This window comes from Ochlerotatus camptorhynchus, unplaced genomic scaffold (assembly GCF_037179485.1).
Source record: "Ochlerotatus camptorhynchus isolate MF236.1 unplaced genomic scaffold, CSIRO-AGI_Acam_v1.1 ptg000521l, whole genome shotgun sequence".
NCBI classification, from domain to species: Eukaryota; Metazoa; Arthropoda; class Insecta; order Diptera; family Culicidae; genus Ochlerotatus; species Ochlerotatus camptorhynchus.
Window position 1 is genome coordinate 570,400 of NW_027041005.1, and position 19,518 is coordinate 589,917.

The 19,518-nt window shown below is 37.9% G+C and overlaps 1 protein-coding gene across 1 annotated transcript; it reads left to right on the forward strand.

Moving 5' to 3' along the window:
• Window positions 1-1,199: 1,199 nt before the first annotated feature.
• mats (MOB kinase activator-like 1) lies at window positions 1,200-19,199 on the forward strand. Its single transcript, XM_065236049.1, has 3 exons — window positions 1,200-1,507; window positions 17,542-17,702; window positions 17,758-19,199. The coding sequence occupies exons 1-3, from the start codon at window positions 1,494-1,496 to the stop codon at window positions 18,228-18,230; spliced, it is 648 nt and encodes a 215-aa protein (XP_065092121.1). The 5' UTR covers window positions 1,200-1,493; the 3' UTR covers window positions 18,231-19,199.
• Window positions 19,200-19,518: the final 319 nt, after the last annotated feature.

Sequence of the window (19,518 nt, forward strand, 5' to 3'; positions counted from 1 at the left end):
TGGTGACGTAGGTCTTATAAAATAAAATATCTTATTTGTTAGCTGCAGCAGGAACGTGTGTTTTTTGTAAGAATAGGAATTTTAGCGAGGTTCTCTCTGTTAATACTCTTTAGTATGACGCGCTTGACATAGATGGCCCATAGCGAATCACGAAGAGCTACTGATTCTGATCAATGTGGCTTCTTCTTCCCATAGATGCTCATGTGGGCTACAACTCACTGCTTGCAGGCAGCCTTTAGTTGTGTACTGGAGAACACCACCACTCACCACGCAGTGATTGAATAAACACCGTTTAGTAAGACCGCATGGAATTCGACTTTGAAATCTGTGTTAGGAAAATCGCTTTTCGAAGGCAATCGGTGATAATTTTATTCGTGCAATTTTCAATGGTGATATTATAAGAAATGACAAAGTCTTTAGTTAAACAGATGCGTAGAGATATTTCTGATCGATTGATGGTAAAATTATTACCCCCATATAGAAATCACAGACGTAGTCCTACGTCAAAACTCAGTTTATTTACATTTGTCAGTTTTGCCCTTTTGAAATGTTGGTACTGTAGATATATATTGGAATTAGGGCGTAATAGCTTTTGTAAATAATGACTTCTCTTGATGATTTCTCGGAATCCGTGGCTCTCTCTGGCAAATCGACATCACCATCGAGTAGAACAAGACTTTGGGCATAAAGATTTGTGTAGGCGTGTCTTGAATTCCGAGAAATCAACGAGAGAAGCCCTAATTCCAGCCCTATCTAGATTTGGATTTGAAACCGAATTTGAAACGCCCAGATCCCACCTCGGATCCCACCTTACACGCTATTTCAAAACTCCCCAAATTTGGGTAGAATCCACCCAGATCGGTCAAAACTGAACCTACCCAAAAATGGGTAAACTGTGCTGGGAGTGACAAGTTGACAAATGAACAACATTGACATGAATCTGATCGATGTTGTTCATTTGTCAACTTGTCACTCCCAACACAGTTTACCCATTTTTGGGTAGGTTCAGTTTTGACATATCTGGGCGGATTCTACCCAAATTTGGGGGGTTTTGAAATAGCGTGTACATTTGCTTTGCGTAATAATTGACCGGCCTGTTCTCGGGCCTGTTGTTTTTTCACAACGACCTACCTTTATCTAATAACCTTTCGGAGAAATGTCATCGATTTGACAAAGAAGAATCCGTGGAAAGAAGACACCAGAGACAGAGCAAACAGAAAAGTTAAAATTTTCACATTTTATTCTGTGTGCGAACTTTTGTTTAATTTTCCGATCCAATATTATATTAAAAGCCTCTTGTTTGTATACTATTTGTTAAATTTGTTTGTTATCCGTCTGTTACGCGTGTTACTTTTCCGGTTGTGCTGGACTAAACGTGGGAGAAGTGAAATTTTCTGTCGGCGACTTTCTTCCTGCGTCGTCCAGTGGTTCCGAACACAGAAAGGAGAGAAAAAAGAACAGGCTTATCATATTTGCCATTCGCGGAATACAAAATGAGTTTCTTGTTGTAAGTATTAATGTTTAGTTGTTATACAGTGTAAACGTTATTAGTCTTGGCTGCAGACCGATAGTTTTAGATGTTGAATTCTTGTTCAAACTAGTTATATTATTTCGGCTTCGGATGGAACGACACAGTTAAAATTAGCCCAATATATTTATGGAAAGTAGAGCAACCCAGCTTCCAGATTTTTCTTAATGTGTTGAGTTGACCTAAAGTTGTTTATCACAGTTGTTTTATTTATTAAGTTGCATTTTTGCCAAGTATTTTTGTTTCCTCCAATATTGTGTTTGATATTCAGTAAAATATTGGCAGGCACATTTTGTAGAATGGTAAAGCCGCTAAAAATTGGAATACATTAAATATGGTAATAAGATAACAAAAAATAGACAAAATCTACATGTCCTGTTTACATTTGTGATGGTTCATAATGCACTTAAAATGACGCTTACTACCACTCGAACTTTGAAAAAAACATTATTTTGAGATTTTTTCTTCTAGAACCTCGAGAAAAGTTGCGAAAATTTGTGCGTTTCATAAAAAAATATAAATTATTTGGTCCAGTTTTGTGAAATCGCTGGTAGAAAGTCACGCCAAAACTGCTTGACAAAGTGGTCAATTGGTGTAAACCGGTCAAGTTTGTGCCAGTTCAGTCGGTATGTCACAGCTATAAAGCAATACCACCATGTTGGAGGCAGCTGGGTTCAATTCCCGGTGCGGTATTTTTCGGGGTTGAAACATTTCTCGACTTCCCTTGGCATAGGGTAAGATTGTAATAGCTACACAATAAGATTCTGGCCAAACTGAGCAGCAATCACATGTTATAAGCCTATCTTGATGACATAAAAAAAATCTTGTCGATAATTGGGTTCTTTAATTTTGAAAAATGTATCTTTTTTATACATCATCTGAAAGAGCTTCGTTTTCGGAGCACAGCGATATTTTTTTCGAACCCACACACTTTTATCTCGATTTTTAAATCAAGATTTAAAGCAAAATAATAACTTCACTGTTTGACACTAAACTAACAAACTGACAGCTCGCTCTCATACAAAGTGACACAGAGGGGCGCTAATAAGGTTATTTTTTGCAAATGTAATCGTACTTATTTAAAATAGTACCAGTGTACCAAAATTGATGAAATTTTGCGTTTGGGTACCATTTTTAATGCAGATTACGAATATGCTTTTACCTCAATACCCTTAAAGAACCCAATTATAAAAACATGTTATAACTCTGTAGTCTGAACGTAGTCCGACATCGCTCGAATAGCTGGAGGGGGGTTAAAAAATAAATAATAAGGGGCAAAAAAATAATGGCTGCTAAACAACTCATTTAATAAATTAATAAATTTATAATTAAAAAAAAAAGAATTTGTGTAATTTTAGGAAAAATTAGGAAATGCAGAGCGAGTGACGATTTTGAATACAGCGGCGCCGGTGTTGAAGTGGTACGCGTGATTACGTCTCACCCAAGCAGGCCTGGGTTCACCCCCAGTCGGCGCCGCCGGGATGTTTTGAGGCATAACATCTCTGATCACGGGGAAGTAAAGCCGTTGGTTTCCGGTTCTTGAGTTGATGGATCGATAGGTAGGGTCCAGGTGTTGGAGCTGCCTCCCTGGCGTCGGTACCATTGGTGCTCAGCACGGAAAACAAGATCGACGGAAAAAAATCAAGAAAAAAAAATTAAACAGGGCTGAATTTTTTATTGCTTCTTCAATAATGATAAAATAAAACTTGCATCAGTGTCAAAAGGCACAAATTGTACAGGCTTAGGACGCTTTCCATTATCAACTGTGGAAATGCTTACGAGAACCGGCGTAGTTCAAGTGGGGACGTAATAAATCCAATGAAGAAGAAGATGCCTACTCGTAACCAATATAATGTACAATTTATGTGCTATTGTAGGTTATGACGGGGCAAGATCACCACCCTATGGTTAAAACCATTTTTATATGTAATAATCCTAGTTCTCCTCTCTAGCCCTCTTAATATTTACAAAATGAATTAAAAAGTATCGTTTTTATACCGTTGTCATACTCCCCTGCAAGGGAAAACGTGCACCTATACCATGTATTATGTTTAGAAGATACTAGCTAATTGTGCCCGGCCTTGCTCGGGATTCAATATTAGCTTGAGTTTAGGGGCAGATTCAAAAAATCGTGTTATATTTTTCTGTTTCATTTTTTTATTATTACCTTTCTCAGCCCCAAAAACCCCTGCAGAGGGTTGAGAATGGTAGTACTTAGTATATCAAAATACAATACTAGAACGAAGTTGAAACATTAATTGAAAGTTGTAACAAACGAAACAAAAAAAAAGGGAAATTGATTATAGCAAATTCTTATTACAAAGACATATCGAGTAACTTTAAGATTAAGTGCATTTTGCAAACGACTCTCGTTTGAATATGGCATTAAATCTGGTTTTGAAAGCTGGTGCACAGGTAAAAAGTGAGGTTACGGGAGCTTAATCGACTGCTTTCAGGGCAACACTGCATCTTGCACTTATGACATAGTAGCCTGGATTGTTTGCCCTATTCTTCGCGCCAAATACACTAATGTTGCCCTGCTGAGCTGATGGAGCATGTTACTAGAAAAGCATCTTCAGTAATGAATTATTATGAAATACAATCAAAAGTCATCTTCAGCATAGTTGTAGCTGGGAAAATTGTACATTAGTACAGACAGGGTTGGCATACTCATTTTTTTTTCGCACAAATTGCATATTTGTTAATACCTCTGCACTCACTTGATGAAACATGGATTTTCTTGAAACAACTGATAGAAAAGTTTTTGAGTTTCTTATAGATACGTGAAACACAGTCGATTTGTATTCAGATGAAAACTTGTTCTCAAATTTGCGTCATAAAACCGAAAGAGAAATAATCGCTGCTGATTTCAGACTTTCAATGAAAAACTTATTGGAGTGCATTAAAATGTTGTGATATAACTACTCTATGCGTGTCTACTGTAAACTGATCCTACTATACACTGCTAAAAAATTAAACTATGCTCATTTTGCTAAAAATTTAATAAATTTGACATTAAACTCAGTGTGACGCTGATCAAAATTTTACTGGCTGAGCGCTGGAAAAGGCTTGAGGTTTTTTTTTTTCAAAAATGTTGTGAGTTTCCAAAAGGGTTTGTAACTTGGGTCTAATTTAGAAACATTATTTTCAAAAGTTTTTTCCTCAGGGCAGGTAATCGTTTTGATATTGCCTTCTACGGACAGTTTTAAGACGGATCAAGAGCTGAAGATCGTTGTCTAGGTATTATAATTGAATCGAATTTAACCTCGCATTTTGGCACTGAGGCAACTCTTGCTTCAACTATAGAAGTAGTCAGAGATTCAATAGCATAATTAATTTCATCTTTGGTTTGCAAAGGTATATTTGGATCAAAGCTATATTCCATAAATGTTCGATATTGCTTCCCATCAGCTCTATGGTAATTGAAAGTAGAGCTGTTGGCAATCATGGGAAAAATCGATTCATTTTGCATTCACTACTCACTCACACGTATACAACATCAGAAACGAACAGCAGTTTGTGCGAGCCGCACTGATTTCGTTCGTATTCGCATTGCTTCTATTTTCTTCGATGAACGCAGAATTGAGCAGAACAGACAGCTGAGCGTAACATGAATGATTCTGAGTGTAGTAGTATGGATGATTTCTCTTTTATTATTTTTGCCATGCTGAGCCTTTTACGATTGCATTCTGCTGAGTGAGCTGAATGAGAATTTTGCAGAAAGAATCACTTTCTATTTTCTAGCTTTAAACATACATTGACACATTTAAATTGCTGTTAATATGGAGAAAACGGTTATACCATAGAGGTAACTCTAAGACCACTGGGTCCCGAAGAAAATCATTATTATTTTTGGCTCACTCAGTACCAGAACAACGGTCCCAAGCAGTCCCAAGCTATTTCACTCACCCCTGCATGTTCTGCATGAATCCACACACCCCTGATGTTATCTGTCAAACTTTCATAGCGAATCAAAACAAACATAGTGTAGTAATAGAATTTCAACTAGAATAGGGTACGTTAATCGTTTGCTTGGGACCAATAGGCTACTAAAGTGGTGAGCCAATTTAAAATCGTTAGTTTCGTATTGATTGTTGGTTATACTGTAACACGCCTATGTTTATAGGCGTCAAGCAAATACCGTAAAACTGCTGTGGCCAATTCAACTGATTTAAATCAGTGAGCCAAAAACTATCTGACTCGGCTATTTAAATCGTTAGCATTCGGATCTTACGCATTCAATCTGGTTCTCCTTCGGTAGAGAACATTTTTCGGCTGCCTTTCAGTTTATCCTTCTTTTCTTCTACTGCTGTCAGTTCTGAGTCGACCTGCAGAGTCACTTGGTTGGAAGAATTTACACTCGTTCGGCAATCTGTTTGTAGGTGAGGATGGCTATTTTGATTCTGTGGCACTCGCGCGAATGAATGAATTTTCCCATGCTTGGCTGTTGGGATTAAACATTATTTCTTGGGATATTTCAAAAGTTACTGGAAGGTGATCAGAACTAGGGGAAGTACAACTTGATCTGAAGTAATATTTGGTGTAAAAATTGCACAAAAAGGTAATTATTATAGATTTTAGTATAAATATTAATGATATTAACTGTCAAGCGGAAAGCTACAAAGCAAAAAAAAAATTAACAGTGTAACTTTAACGCATACATTCAATTACGTTTCACCGTTGTTGTTTATGTTTACTGCAGCTTTCTGTTTGTCATCATTTTTGCCTAGATTTTCGTTTTTGATAGCTCTGATCGTTTTCGGCTTCGGATTTTAATGATAAAAACGACACTGGACGTTCCCCCAGCAGCAAATTTCTCCAGGTTACAGGCTCATGGCGAATCGAGAGTAATACGACCACGGAACCATCACTCTGGGACTCCGTTTACAGGGACGGCGTAGTCAGTCGATTCCCGTTTCATCGGAGGACAGTACATTGATTCGCAGACGTGGAAATTAATGGCTATTTCCTGGGAACGGAAGTGCGACCGAATTTATTAGAACAAGGAGTGGATCTCGGTGGCGGTGGCCAGCAAGATCATCAAGGAATTACTTCCCTTTCGTGTGAAATCCATTTTTGATTAAACGAATGTCAAATGTACACTTAAAACCAAACATAGTCAAACACAATCAAACAACTGTCAGACTAAGTATAAGATTCGCAAATATCACACATATTAAAATATTTAATATTTCCACCATCGGTATTGATGCCGATACTTGGAGCTGTCCTTCCCCTAGGATCAGAACCGAAGTCAGCATTGGTAACCAATTGGCTACAAAGTTGACATGAATCAGTTAAGACCAAATCAATAGTTGAGGGATTCCTTGCTGAAGAAAAGCATGTCGAGCTGTTTGGATATTGAATAGTGTAATAACCTGCAGAACAATCATCAAACAGAATATTACCAACCGATGGAAACTAACGATTTTAAATTGGCTCACTACTTGACTAGCCTATTGGTCCCAAGCAAATCGATTGACGTTCCCCATTCTAGTCAAAATTCTAGTACTACACAATGTTTGTTTTGTTTCGCTATGAAAGTTTGACAGATAAAATGAGGGGTTCGTGGATTTTCCCATATTTCGAGGGGTGCATCGATTAGCTTGGGACCGAAGATAGTACCAGCAACAATCAATACGAAACTAACGATTTTAAATTAGCTCACCACTTTATTAGTAGCCTATTGGTCCCAAGCAAACGATTAACGTACCCTATTCTAGTTGAAATTCTATTACTACACTATGTTTGTTTTGATTCGCTATGAAAGTTTGACAGATAACATCAGGGGTGTGTGGATTCATGCAGAACATGCAGGGGTGAGTGAAATAGCTTGGGACTGCTTGGGACCGTTGTTCTGGTACTGAGTGAGCCAAAAATAATAATGATTTTCTTCGGGACCCAGTAGTCTTAGAGTTACCTCTATGGTACCAGAGCTGAGCCAAAAAGTTGAGCACGTTTCTTCGGGACCTACTAGTCTTAGAGTTACCTCTATGTTATTACCATAGAGGTAACTCTAAGACCTCTATGTTATTACCATAGAGGTAACTCTAAGACTAGTAGCACAAACGAAGTGACAGACGACTTACTGGCGAAGAAATCCATTAAAATAATGTGGTTCACTGTAATAGAATTTTCTTGGAAGCTTGTGCCATCATCCACCAGATGGGTTAGTTTTTTTTGGTTTGATTTGTACAAAGTTGATTTTGTGTACAATGATTCTTTGACAGGGTGCAAAGAGTGCGTATGATTTTGTCATTTTTTTATGCATTTCAGTTTTGAGTAGAGTGAAAGAGATAGAACCAAAATATTCTAGTACATTTGGTGAAAATGCTAGTTCAATCCAATAGTAGTGTTGCCATGTGGTACAATCCAGTAGTAGTAGTGTTGCTATGTGGTACACTGAAAAATTGCAATAGAAGGTTAGTCACCAAAGTTTTCGAGCCGCTCCGTCTGTCACTTCGTTTGTGCTAGTAGGTCCCGAAGAAACGTGCTCAACTTTTTGGCTCAGCTCTGGTACTATCTTCGGTCCCAAGCTAATCGATGCACCCCTCGAAACATGGGAAAATCCACGAACCCCTCATTTTATCTGTCAAACTTTCATAGCGAATCTAAACAAACATTGTGTAGTACTAGAATTTTGACTAGAATGGGGAACGTCAATCGATTTGCTTGGGACCAATAGGCTAGTCAAGTAGTGAGCCAATTTAAAATCGTTAGTTTCCATCGGTTGATATTACCATTGGAATTGCTTGGAGCATTATTCCATGAGCGGTGTTTTGCACTCAAATCACCAATAATGAAGAATTTAGACCTAAGACGGGTAAGTTTTTGCGGATCACCCTTGAGAAAATTATTTTGCTGGCCTACGCATTGTAATGACAAATGGGCAGCTATAAACGTAAATTGTCCAAATTTTGTTTCAACAGAAACTCCCTAAGTTTCAAAAACTTTGGTTTCAAATGAAGAAAGAATTTTATGTTTGATTCGTCTATTTACAATGATGCCAACACCACCAATGTCAAGACAATCATTTCGATAAATGAAATAATTTGCGTCCTTTTTGACCTTATGGTCAGGTTTAAGGAACGTTTCAGTTATAACGGCAATATGCACGTTATGAACTCTCAAAAAGTTAAATAGCTCGTCTTCAAAGAGATCGAGCATTCCAATTCAAAATATTTAATGATTTAAAATCCATTACTGAATTTCAAAGTCATGACTATATTGTTCGCAAATTTTACTCCAGTTTGAATAGCATCAAACATGAAGTTAGTTTTTAGCAATCATGTCAATTAATGATTACTGTAAAAATTCCATTTTAAAAAACAAAATTATCAAAATTTTCGTTAGAATTATGTTGGTTAGTATTTTGATTTTTACAGGCTGCAATAGCAGCTTAGGTAGCTCCATTTACAGGGCTGTTACAACAGGCGCGGATTTCGCGAATTTCGCGGATTTCGCGATTTTCGCGGATTTGTCGCGGATTTCGCGATTTTCGCGGATTTGTCGCGGATTTGAACTTTCAGTCGCGAAAATCGCGGAAACATTAAATGATGTTGCGAAAATCGCGAAGGGACTGATGTGCTGTCACAAAAATTGTGGAATTCATTGTAACCTTTCCGTCTACCGGTTCAAACCAAACACCCTGTAAATAATCTCAATTCCATAAGTCACACCGGATTTACACGGAAATTCCCTGAGGTCTGTCCAATGTGAGACATTTTCCTTTTTTTCCAATATGAACATAGCATTTTTCATAGTCAAATCACAAACGAATCGTATATATGCGAGTAATTGCCATGTATACCGGATATTCTTGGTTCTCGAAATCGTCCTTGAGTTCAGTTGATTTATTCTATCAAGACTCCAATAATGTCTGTAGTATCGAAATATGTCCAAACAGATTCAAAGTGTCTATGTGGATTGTACCCGACCTATTGCTACGTATACAAGATGTTATAGGTTCTGAAATCATTCTGGAGATCAGATTATTTTTCTACTAGATCACCCAAGACTAATTCAATATCTGTAGTATCGAAATATGCCCAAACAAATTTGCAGTGTCTATGTGGATCATGCCAACCTATTTCCGCGTATGCCAACTGTTCTAGGATTTCCAAATCGATATTTCGATACTACAGATATTATCCTAGTCTTTGTTGATCTAGTAAAACAAATCATCTGAACTGCAGGACGATTTGGAGAACCTAGATCATCTGGTATACGTGGACATAATTATTTATTTGTCGCCAATCAGTGTAGACCGTTTTTCAATAGTGCTGTTTCCTTACATGCTATTTTAACACATACGTTTTATTTGAAATTGTCAGTAAATGTAGACTGCATATACAAATATCTAAAAAATAAAAATTGTTTTAAACTTAACGAGATGAAATCCTAGCAGTTAGTGTTCTCCTTACTGTATCTTTAGACATCGTTAGATCTATATGCTCACAATAATTATTATACACTCTCATCATTCTTTTAATTGGTCCATTTTTACCATAATTCGTTCTGTGAGGTGACAGTTGAAATACATTTCGAGTTCTTAACATGCGTAATGTTACGTAAAAATTTAATCTTGCTAATATTTTTTTCTGAATTTACGCGTTGTGAGATAATATCATTAACAAAGGAAATCATGGAAATTGTAGAAAACATTAATTTCATTTTTAAAATGTAGCAAATCATTATTGTTAAAGATTTCCATGTACAGTTTCATATCGTCAGCATATATGAGCACATTTAAGCGATTCAACACAAACTTCACATCATCCACAAATAAAATAAATAATAAAGGACCTAAATGAGATCCATGTGGAACTCCCGAGGTAACATTAACTGGCGAGGACATTTTTCCTTTAAAGTGGACCATCTGTATTCTTTCTGTCAAGTATGATCCAATCCATTTTAAAAGTGTACTTGTCATACCTAAACGTTTTAATTTAAATAGAAGTAAGGGAATGTCTACTCTGTCAAAGGCCTTACTTAAGTCAGTGTATAAGGTTTCAACAGTATTACCTCTATCCATTGCTTCAATAGAAAAGTTTACAAATTCCAACAGATTAGTAGACGTTGATCGACCTTTAAAAAACCATGGTGATTATTTGAAATGCGATGCTTAACCTGGTTAAATATTTTCTGGTTAACAATTGCTTCAAACATTTTAGGAATGCATGACATAATTGCAATACCTCTATAGTTTTTAATGTATGACCGTTTGCCAGATTTAAATATTGGGACTAAAAATGATTTCTTTCAAATTTCTGGAAAATCACCTGTTTTGAGAGATAAATTGTAAAGCCAAAACAATGGTTTAACAAAACTAGTTGCTATTTTTTTTTCAATAAAAATGGAGGTATTTCATCAGGACCAGGTCCTTTGCCGGCATCGAGACTTTCAAGAGTCATAAAAATTTCTTTAACAGTGATATTATTAACTGATACGTCATTTTCCTGAAACATTATCCATATAGACACTTTGAATCTGTGGACATATTTTGATACTACAGACTTCATCCCAGTCATGGTTGATCTAGTAGAATAAATCATCTGAACTCCAGAACGATTTCTTCTTCTTCTTATTAGCATTTCAAGTTTATTGATTAGTGCATATTAACTTATTGCGTGCTCTCAACTTAGTGTTCTAAATACACTCCCAAAGTTATTAATTGAGAGCTTTCGATGCCAATACCAATGCATGAATTTGTATATTGTGTGACAAGCAAGCACAATGATACTCTATGCCCAGGGAAGTCGAGAAAATTTCCAGCCCGAAAGATTCCCTCGACCGGACTGGGAATCGAACCCGCCGCCTCCGGCTTAGTAATACCGTTCCTTTACTGACTAGGCTATGAGGCTCAGAACGATTTGGAGTACTTAAAACATCTGGTATACAAGACAATAGTTCTAGTAGATCAAACTAACTGAACTCCAGGACGATTTGAAGAATTTTGAACATCTGGATTACTCGGAAATAGATCATGCATGATCCACATAGACACTGTGCGTTGTCTGGAAATATTTCAATACTAAAGACATTATTGCAGTCTTGGTTGATCTATTAGAACAAATCAACTGATGTCCTGAACGATTTGGAAAACCTATAATTTTCGGTATACATAGTAATAAGTCGCGCATGATCCACAAAGTCACATATACACGATTCGGTTATGATTTGACAGCGAAAAAATGTAGGTTCATATTAGAAAAGAAATATCATGAAAATGTCTCACCATTGGACAGACTCCAAGGAATATCCGTGTAAATACAGAACCGCGACGGGACCAACAATTGTGTTGAAACTCTGGTAATTTCTCGATTATGTGCAGGGTGTTTGGTTTGAATCGGTCAAAAATTGAGAAAACTAGAGCCAAATTACTACAACATTTAGGACAGCAAAATACGTCTCTGGTTAATTTTCAAAAAAAAAACTTGCATTTCAAATGAAAATGCATTAAATTTTTATCAATAATATTTCATCAAATCTAGGCCGGTATTATTAAATAGAATCTCATAATTTAAGGATGTTTTGTTATGTTCACTAATTACTCAGAATTTATACTATACATACATAACTATGATACAATGTTATTTTTGTTAATTCGAAGGTTACAAACGATACTCCTTTAGCTCAGTCGGTAAAGGCGCAGCTACAAACTAAGTCCATGCTGGAGGCGACTGAGTTCTATTCCCGTCCGGTCTATTAATTTTTCGGGTTGTAAAAATTCTCTACTTCCTTGGGCATAGGATGGTACAGGCATAAAAAGCTCTCAATTAAAATGTGAAAGTACTTCAAAAAACACTAAGGCACAAATCTAATATGATTTAAGCAATAAGCTTGAAATGCCATGTAGTAGTGTACAAATGCTATTTTTAGGCAATGAAAACAGTTTTTTTTTGTCGCGGATTAGTAGGGGAATTTACGTATTCTCGTCAATCTAAGCAGCGTCTGCATTTCTACTAGCATTTTCTCAGCGTCACGCACATATATGATGTGTCTGTTTGTTTACATTCATTTGCTGCTTGCTTCTCTATCCATTCCAATCGACAGAATTTTTCAAAACGTTTTGAAAGCGTTTTTACAACGCTCCAAACTTCTCAGGTGAGTGTGACTATTGTCGGCAGCCTCTTTTTCTTCGGCAACTCTCCCATTAGAACTGCGTGTTAACCAGCTGTTCTATTATCGGCAACTCGAAATCAACCCCATTTTGTAGTGGGTATGCTTTATTTGAAGAAAAATGTAGCATTACTGGATTGCTCGATCGTTCAAATATAATCAGATTGAAGCTGAAAGGCTAAACAATCGTTTGGACACATTCAGGGAAGTGCGTTGATGGCAAAACATAGTGAAATTAACGTTTAAATTTTGGTTGCCGAAAACAATCAATGGGTGCCGAAGCCAACATTTACCCTATTTGAAGTAGCGGATTTCTTTTGAGAAATCGCGAATTTCGCGGATCAAATTTAGAAAATCTTGTAACAGCCCTGCATTTACTCGCTGAACATTGCTAGCAGTGAAGGGAGCAGATATAGATGAAGAATTTGAAGGAAGGGTGATATTTGTGCCTACGGGTACGAATAAAGAATTTGTTCATCGCTGACCGTTGTTAACAGCAGAGGAATTTGTACCTGTTCGGGAACCTGGAGCGTTTCCTACCTGTCACTTAGAACGAAACTGTAGGATCGCTTTGCGAGTCTTACATTCCCAAAAATTGGATTTGTGGTTTTCACCACAATTTGAACATTTAAGGTGGGCGTTGGCCAAATTTGGATTTTTCAGATATAATCCTAAATAGGACCTAGATTATTTAATACTCTAGTAACCTCAAGTCCGTGCTCTGTCACAATGTTTCATTGTGATTAATCAACACTCAAAGGGGTAAAATATCAAATTTGGGGTGAATTTGAAAGAAAGGGAACTTGGAGTGTAGAGCGCACTGCCCACTGGACGATTCTGAAGCCTGGCCAAGTGAGTGGGGTATGGGTTTATTTGATTGAACGTCATTTCCAATGTATATATTGATACATTCAAACCATTGGCATTTGAGATAAGACAGAGACAGGATGCGGAGGGCCCGCTTAGGGGGAGCGTAACCCATGTTATGGTTTCCATTTATTAAATAGTTCAGATAGGCTGGAAATGACAGGTTCATGGTGAGAAAATGTACCATATGGGGCCCGTTCACTGATCAAAATCAGATTCACATCGTCAGACCCTGCCCAAGAATAAGGGGATTGACGATGTCTTGTCAAGTTTTATTTTGAATTTGCGTTTTGTATTTAATACTCTAGTAAATCTCGCGTCCGTGCTCAATCACAACAGTGTGAGGTGTCAATGCTCACTGGGTCATATGTCTTAGACCAGTTCCAGATTAGTTTGCTATTAATATCTTCTGCATCGCAGTTCGCGATAGATTCCTAAATATGGGTTCTCTTTTCCGACCATAATAGTGTGAGGGAAGGGGGTGAGTTCTGGATCAACAATGGAAGGGGGCCCATCGGTTTTTGTGGGCAGACCGTCCAGAGCCCATTCCTCACAGATCGGGGGCTGCTCGCGCGGGCCAACACCGTCTTCGTGTAGGTGGAAGTTTTCCCTATCCGATGATGGTGTTGGTTTGCGTGGGTGGCCTTCGCTTTGTGAGTGGGGGGCTTTGGAGCGGTTTGTTTACGAATGCTGATGGGCCCTTTTCTATTGTTGATCCAGCGTTAAACGTTCGATATGAGAGCGACTAGGGCAAATAAATAGGGAAGACAACACCATGACCCAAATAAGTAACCAATGCATGCGGCTCACACTTAACTTGTTCTATTTCTTTCTTTCTTCCTATCATGTACTAATATTAACTGCCTGAGGACAAATGGGAACACGACCAGAAACCAGAAACGAACAAGAAAAGAAGAATTAAACTTGCATCGGCAAGAGGAAACAGACAGAAAGGATCATGCCGGTTGGAGACAGCCAATGTATACTGGACGAAGCTTGTATCTAGGAAAAGTCGTATGTGCAGGAAACCGTAAGTAGGATAAGAATCGTAAAAGGTGTGTGCTTGCTTGATAAGATCCTAACTTTACTTTAAATACACGGTAGGAATCGAATATCCATTTATGATTAAGGTTTTGCCCATTTTTCAGTGGGAGTGGCAATACTCATTGATGAGTGATTTATCGTACCCATTTATTAGTAACTGTTAGCAGCTAATGATTAATTGATTTACCTATTTTAGAATTACCTATACTTCACATCAGAACCTCATTTCCTTCAATTACTACTCCGTCACAGCACACACCTTATATGGATCGCTAACCTTTATTTAGTTTCAGCATTTTCGACATTATAATCAAAAGGTGAGTTTTAAAAGTATAATTACCATGCATAAGTTAATGTACCAGAACCTGGACGGACACGAGCCTACCCAGGGGAGGACCCGGATACGACCACCCATGTGTGTCTAGAGTATCGCACGAGCTGACGAGTGCAACGGGAAGGACAGTAGGTGTATAGACTAGGGGGTTGGTCCCTAGATAAGCCTTCTTAGCGGAAGGCACAGCCTATGCACTGAACAATTACAAATTACAATTACAATTCACCACAATTTGAACATTTAAATTTCTTAGGATCATCCTTCACAGGGGACAGTCGTGAAATCGCTCTAATGAAACTTGACATGTCATACATCTAACATAGTAGTAGTAGCAGTGTCACACGATCTAACAACAATTGTCTTGCAAATATTGCTAGAATGGTCAGCAGGGCTAAATACGGATCAAAACTAACATAACCTTCCTTATTTTAATTTAATTACCTTCGGTGATTTGATATATTCTTCAGATTTCATAAAACAATATTTACATGTATTGCAAAACATGGTCCTCTGTACGTTTACTTTCCAACTTTTATTATTACTACTGTTACTCTGACTATCCCCTACTTGAAACACAGTTCCTCCCTATCCGGCATCTTGAGCAGGATTCACTTGATCCCTGTGATGATTATTCTGTGGTGCCAAATCTTTACCTCAACCCTTGTGCAGCATGGACAGTGATATTTCACTGGAGATCTGGCCCTATGACCCCCTTCTGTGCTTGAAAATGAAAATGAATTATGGAACATAGTTGACAAATTGCTGGGATATTCAAATCCTAATATTTTTTTTTAATATTAAAATTAAACTTGTTTTTAGTCGAGGGGGTGGACGATTTTCTACATTTAAAATAAAATGCCTATTTTTTCCAATCGCTGGTTTTGCTAAAATCAATTATATTTAGTTGTTTTATTTCCTTTGGTTTGTTTTTTTTCCGTCGATCTTGTTTTCCGTGCTGAGCACCAATGCTACCGACGTGCCAGGACGGCAGCTCCCACACCTGGACCCTACCTATCGACCCATCAACTCATGAACCGGGGACCAACGGCTTTACTTCCCATCCGAAGGAAGGCGTGATCAGAGATGTTATGCCTCAGAACATCCCGGCGGCGCCGACTGGGATTCAACCCAGGCCTGCTGGGGTGAGAGGTAATCACGCTTACCACTACACCACCGGCGCCGTTTGTTGTTTTATTTATTAGTTATTTATTTTAAACCGGAAAATATCCGGGAAAAAACGGGCATTTATTTCTTAAATCAAGTGGCCACCCTGTGTATGGCAAGTGCAACAATACTTTATTATGTCCATGGAAGTATATTAATGTCTCAAACAACTCGGGAGTTCCGCAAGGCAGTAACCTAGGACCGCTACTGTTTTCGATCTTTTCAAACGACGTCGCCTTTCTGATACCATCAGGATGCCGCGTTTTCTATGCAGACGATACTGCTGGGATCTCCAGAATATGTTAGGTATTTTTGCTGACTGGTGCTCAAGAAATTTGATGACTCTAAGCATAGAAAAATGTAACATTATTTTCTATCACCGAAAAATCAAACCAACCATGTTTGACTATGATCTCTACGGACGCTGTCTTGCTCGTGTAGACCACAATCCTCGGCGTTACCTTGGACTGCTGACTCACTTTCAGAATCCACTACAATGACATCATCTCCAGAGCTAATCGACAATTAGGCTTTATTTTCAAAATTGCCGACGAGTTTCGTGACCCGCTATGCCTCAGGTCACTTTACTGCTCGCTTGTGCGATCCTTATTGGAGTCAAGCTCAGTTGTTTGGTGCCCTTTCCATGCTAGCTGGATCACTAGAATTGAATCCGTTCAACGCAAGTTTGTGAGATATGCTCTTCGTTTCCTCAACTGGCGTGACCCAACGAACTTGACAGCGTACGAGGAGCGTTGCCGTCTCCTGTGAACCGTGCCATTATAGGTGAGACAGACGGTCGCTCAAGCTATGTTCGCTGGAAAACTGCTTACAGGTGACATTGACTGTCCAACATTATTATTATTTAGCTTTATTAAGGAGGCTTTCAGCCTTGGGCTGGTTCGCCTCCGACGACTGTCCAACACTGCTGTCATAGCTAAATATGTATGCCCCTGAGAGGTCTCTTCGTCAACGCGTTTTTCTGTTTTTGGAACCACGGAGCCGGAATTATACACAACACGAGCCAATTCAAGCAATCAGCCGACAATTCAACAACTTTTTTTTTATATTTTCGACTTCAATTTATCAGCTGACGTGTTTCGTCGTCGGCTACTTGGCCTTTTTCGTACCGTTGACCGTAACTATTTAGTTTAAGTTTTATTCATTTAGAGAATAATTGTCAGTTGAATTTTTCAATAAACAATAAACCCGAAAAATCCTTAGATCGACCGGGATTCGAACTAAGCAGTCTCCAGTATGATCTTGCTTTATAGCTACGTCGTGGGAGGGAAGAGCGTAAATGTATCTACCTAAGGAGTACTAAACTTCAACCAAGTCGGTGCGGTCACTCTACATTTGTCAAACCCGTTAAAAACGCCGAATTTCTGGTGCCAAATATACCTAACCGTAAATTTGTTGAAACAAAAACTCATGCAACTCAACATCATATTTCTACGTAGATTACAGTTTCAATTCACTCTTATAGCCGATCCAGCAAAACCTTCAAACCTAAAAAGAATATACCTGAAGGCACACATCAATATGATCTCATGAAACATGCCGCAGCTACGCTTGGGTCTGGAAATCTCCGTAATGCTGTGCAGCTTCCAGATGGCGAAGATCTCAACGAGTGGGTTGCTGTAAACAGTAAGTACTATATCTTATGTTCTCCTTTCTGTTTTCTCACATTCGTTTATTATAGCTGTGGATTTTTTTAATCAAATTAACATGCTGTACGGCACTATTACGGAATTTTGTACAGAAGATTCCTGCAGCATCATGTCTGCCGGTCCCAAGTACGAATATCACTGGGCAGACGGTCAAACGGTTAAGAAACCCATCAAGTGTAGCGCTCCTAAGTATATTGACTATTTAATGACATGGGTACAAGATCAACTGGATGACGAAACGCTGTTTCCTTCAAAAATTGGAGTTCCTTTCCCGAAAAACTTTATTCAAATAGCTAAAACTATTCTTAAGCGATTGTTTCGAGTGTATGCCCACATCTACCATCAACATTTCTCCGAAGTCGTTCGGCTAAGTGAAGAAGCACATCTGAATACCTCGTTCAAGCACTTTATCTACTTTGTTCAAGAATTCAATTTAATAGATCGACGAGAGTTGGCACCGCTGCAAGATCTGATTGATAAACTTATCACCAAGGATGGTCGATAATTTCCCAGCTTATAAAACGAAAGCGAGCGAACAACATGAGCATCTACACCGTATTTTAATAGAGATAACAAGTAAACATTTACTCTAATATCATGATTTTTATAATCATCAACTCATTTTCTCCTAATAGACATCTATTCTTCCTATGTTGTGAGCGTTTGTTCGTGTAGCATTCTAACACGTCGTCCACTATTTCACAATTTTATTTTAGTTATTTAATGTGTTATTTTTAAATTACGCAACCTGTAGAATAAATGTTATTTTTGTGAATACAATCAAGCTAGAGAGAAGAAAAAGCTCATCCACAATTTATATGTAAATATTTATTTTGGAAGTGAAAATAAGCAAATTATTCGATCTTACTTTAAAAGTAAAGCTTATTACGTACAGCATGGTATCGGTCCTACTCATTTCGTCATGCTTATTTCGATTACGCAACAATCTCCACTAAAAGCAATTATTACGCTCGAAACGCCCAAAAACCAAGTGGACGAAAGATGTAACCATCGTGTTCCTATTTTGACCCTTGCAAGCAGTATTTTTTCACCTCATAACTAAAACTCAGGATCTAGCTAATTTCTATATGAGTGATGAACATTTCTAAAACAGAAATCTCGTTGGCAGCGTGATCAGCAAGAAAACAACTGCAGTCAAGAGTTTTAATTATGAGTAAAAAAATGCGCATTAGGAACAGTAACCCTATCCCTAGTGTGCAAATAAGTTAAACTAGTGCTTGAATGGTTTCATCAGCAATTAGTGTTTAAGTTCAAGCTGCCTCCGATAGTTTGCGATACCAGTTATTCTAAATGCTCTTTATATGGCTGAAATGATCACCACAGAGGCATTATTAAAACTAATAAGAGCTGCATAATATCTATATACAATAATAATGGGTAACGATCAAATTGCATGATTTGATGTACGACGACTGATAAAGTATGAATGAAAATATAAATTTGTATGAAATAAAGACAAACTTCTTTCTCTTAATTATCACCACTTTCTATGAACCATTTCACGACCAACATGTTATTTTATTCCTGTTCAGCCAATCCGCCCTCACTTATGCGCAACAATAGTATTCCATGCACATGCACTGCAATCCTTTTGTCACTGCAAATGTATACTACTCACTACCATATGCTAGAGGGTAGTTCGAATACCGATCCGTTCTTGGAAGATTCCGGGTTGAAAATTCTCTCGAATTAACTAGGCAGGGTATCATTGTATCATCTACTTGCCACACTAAATATGAATGCAAAAAAAATGTTAAGGCTTAGAATTCTCT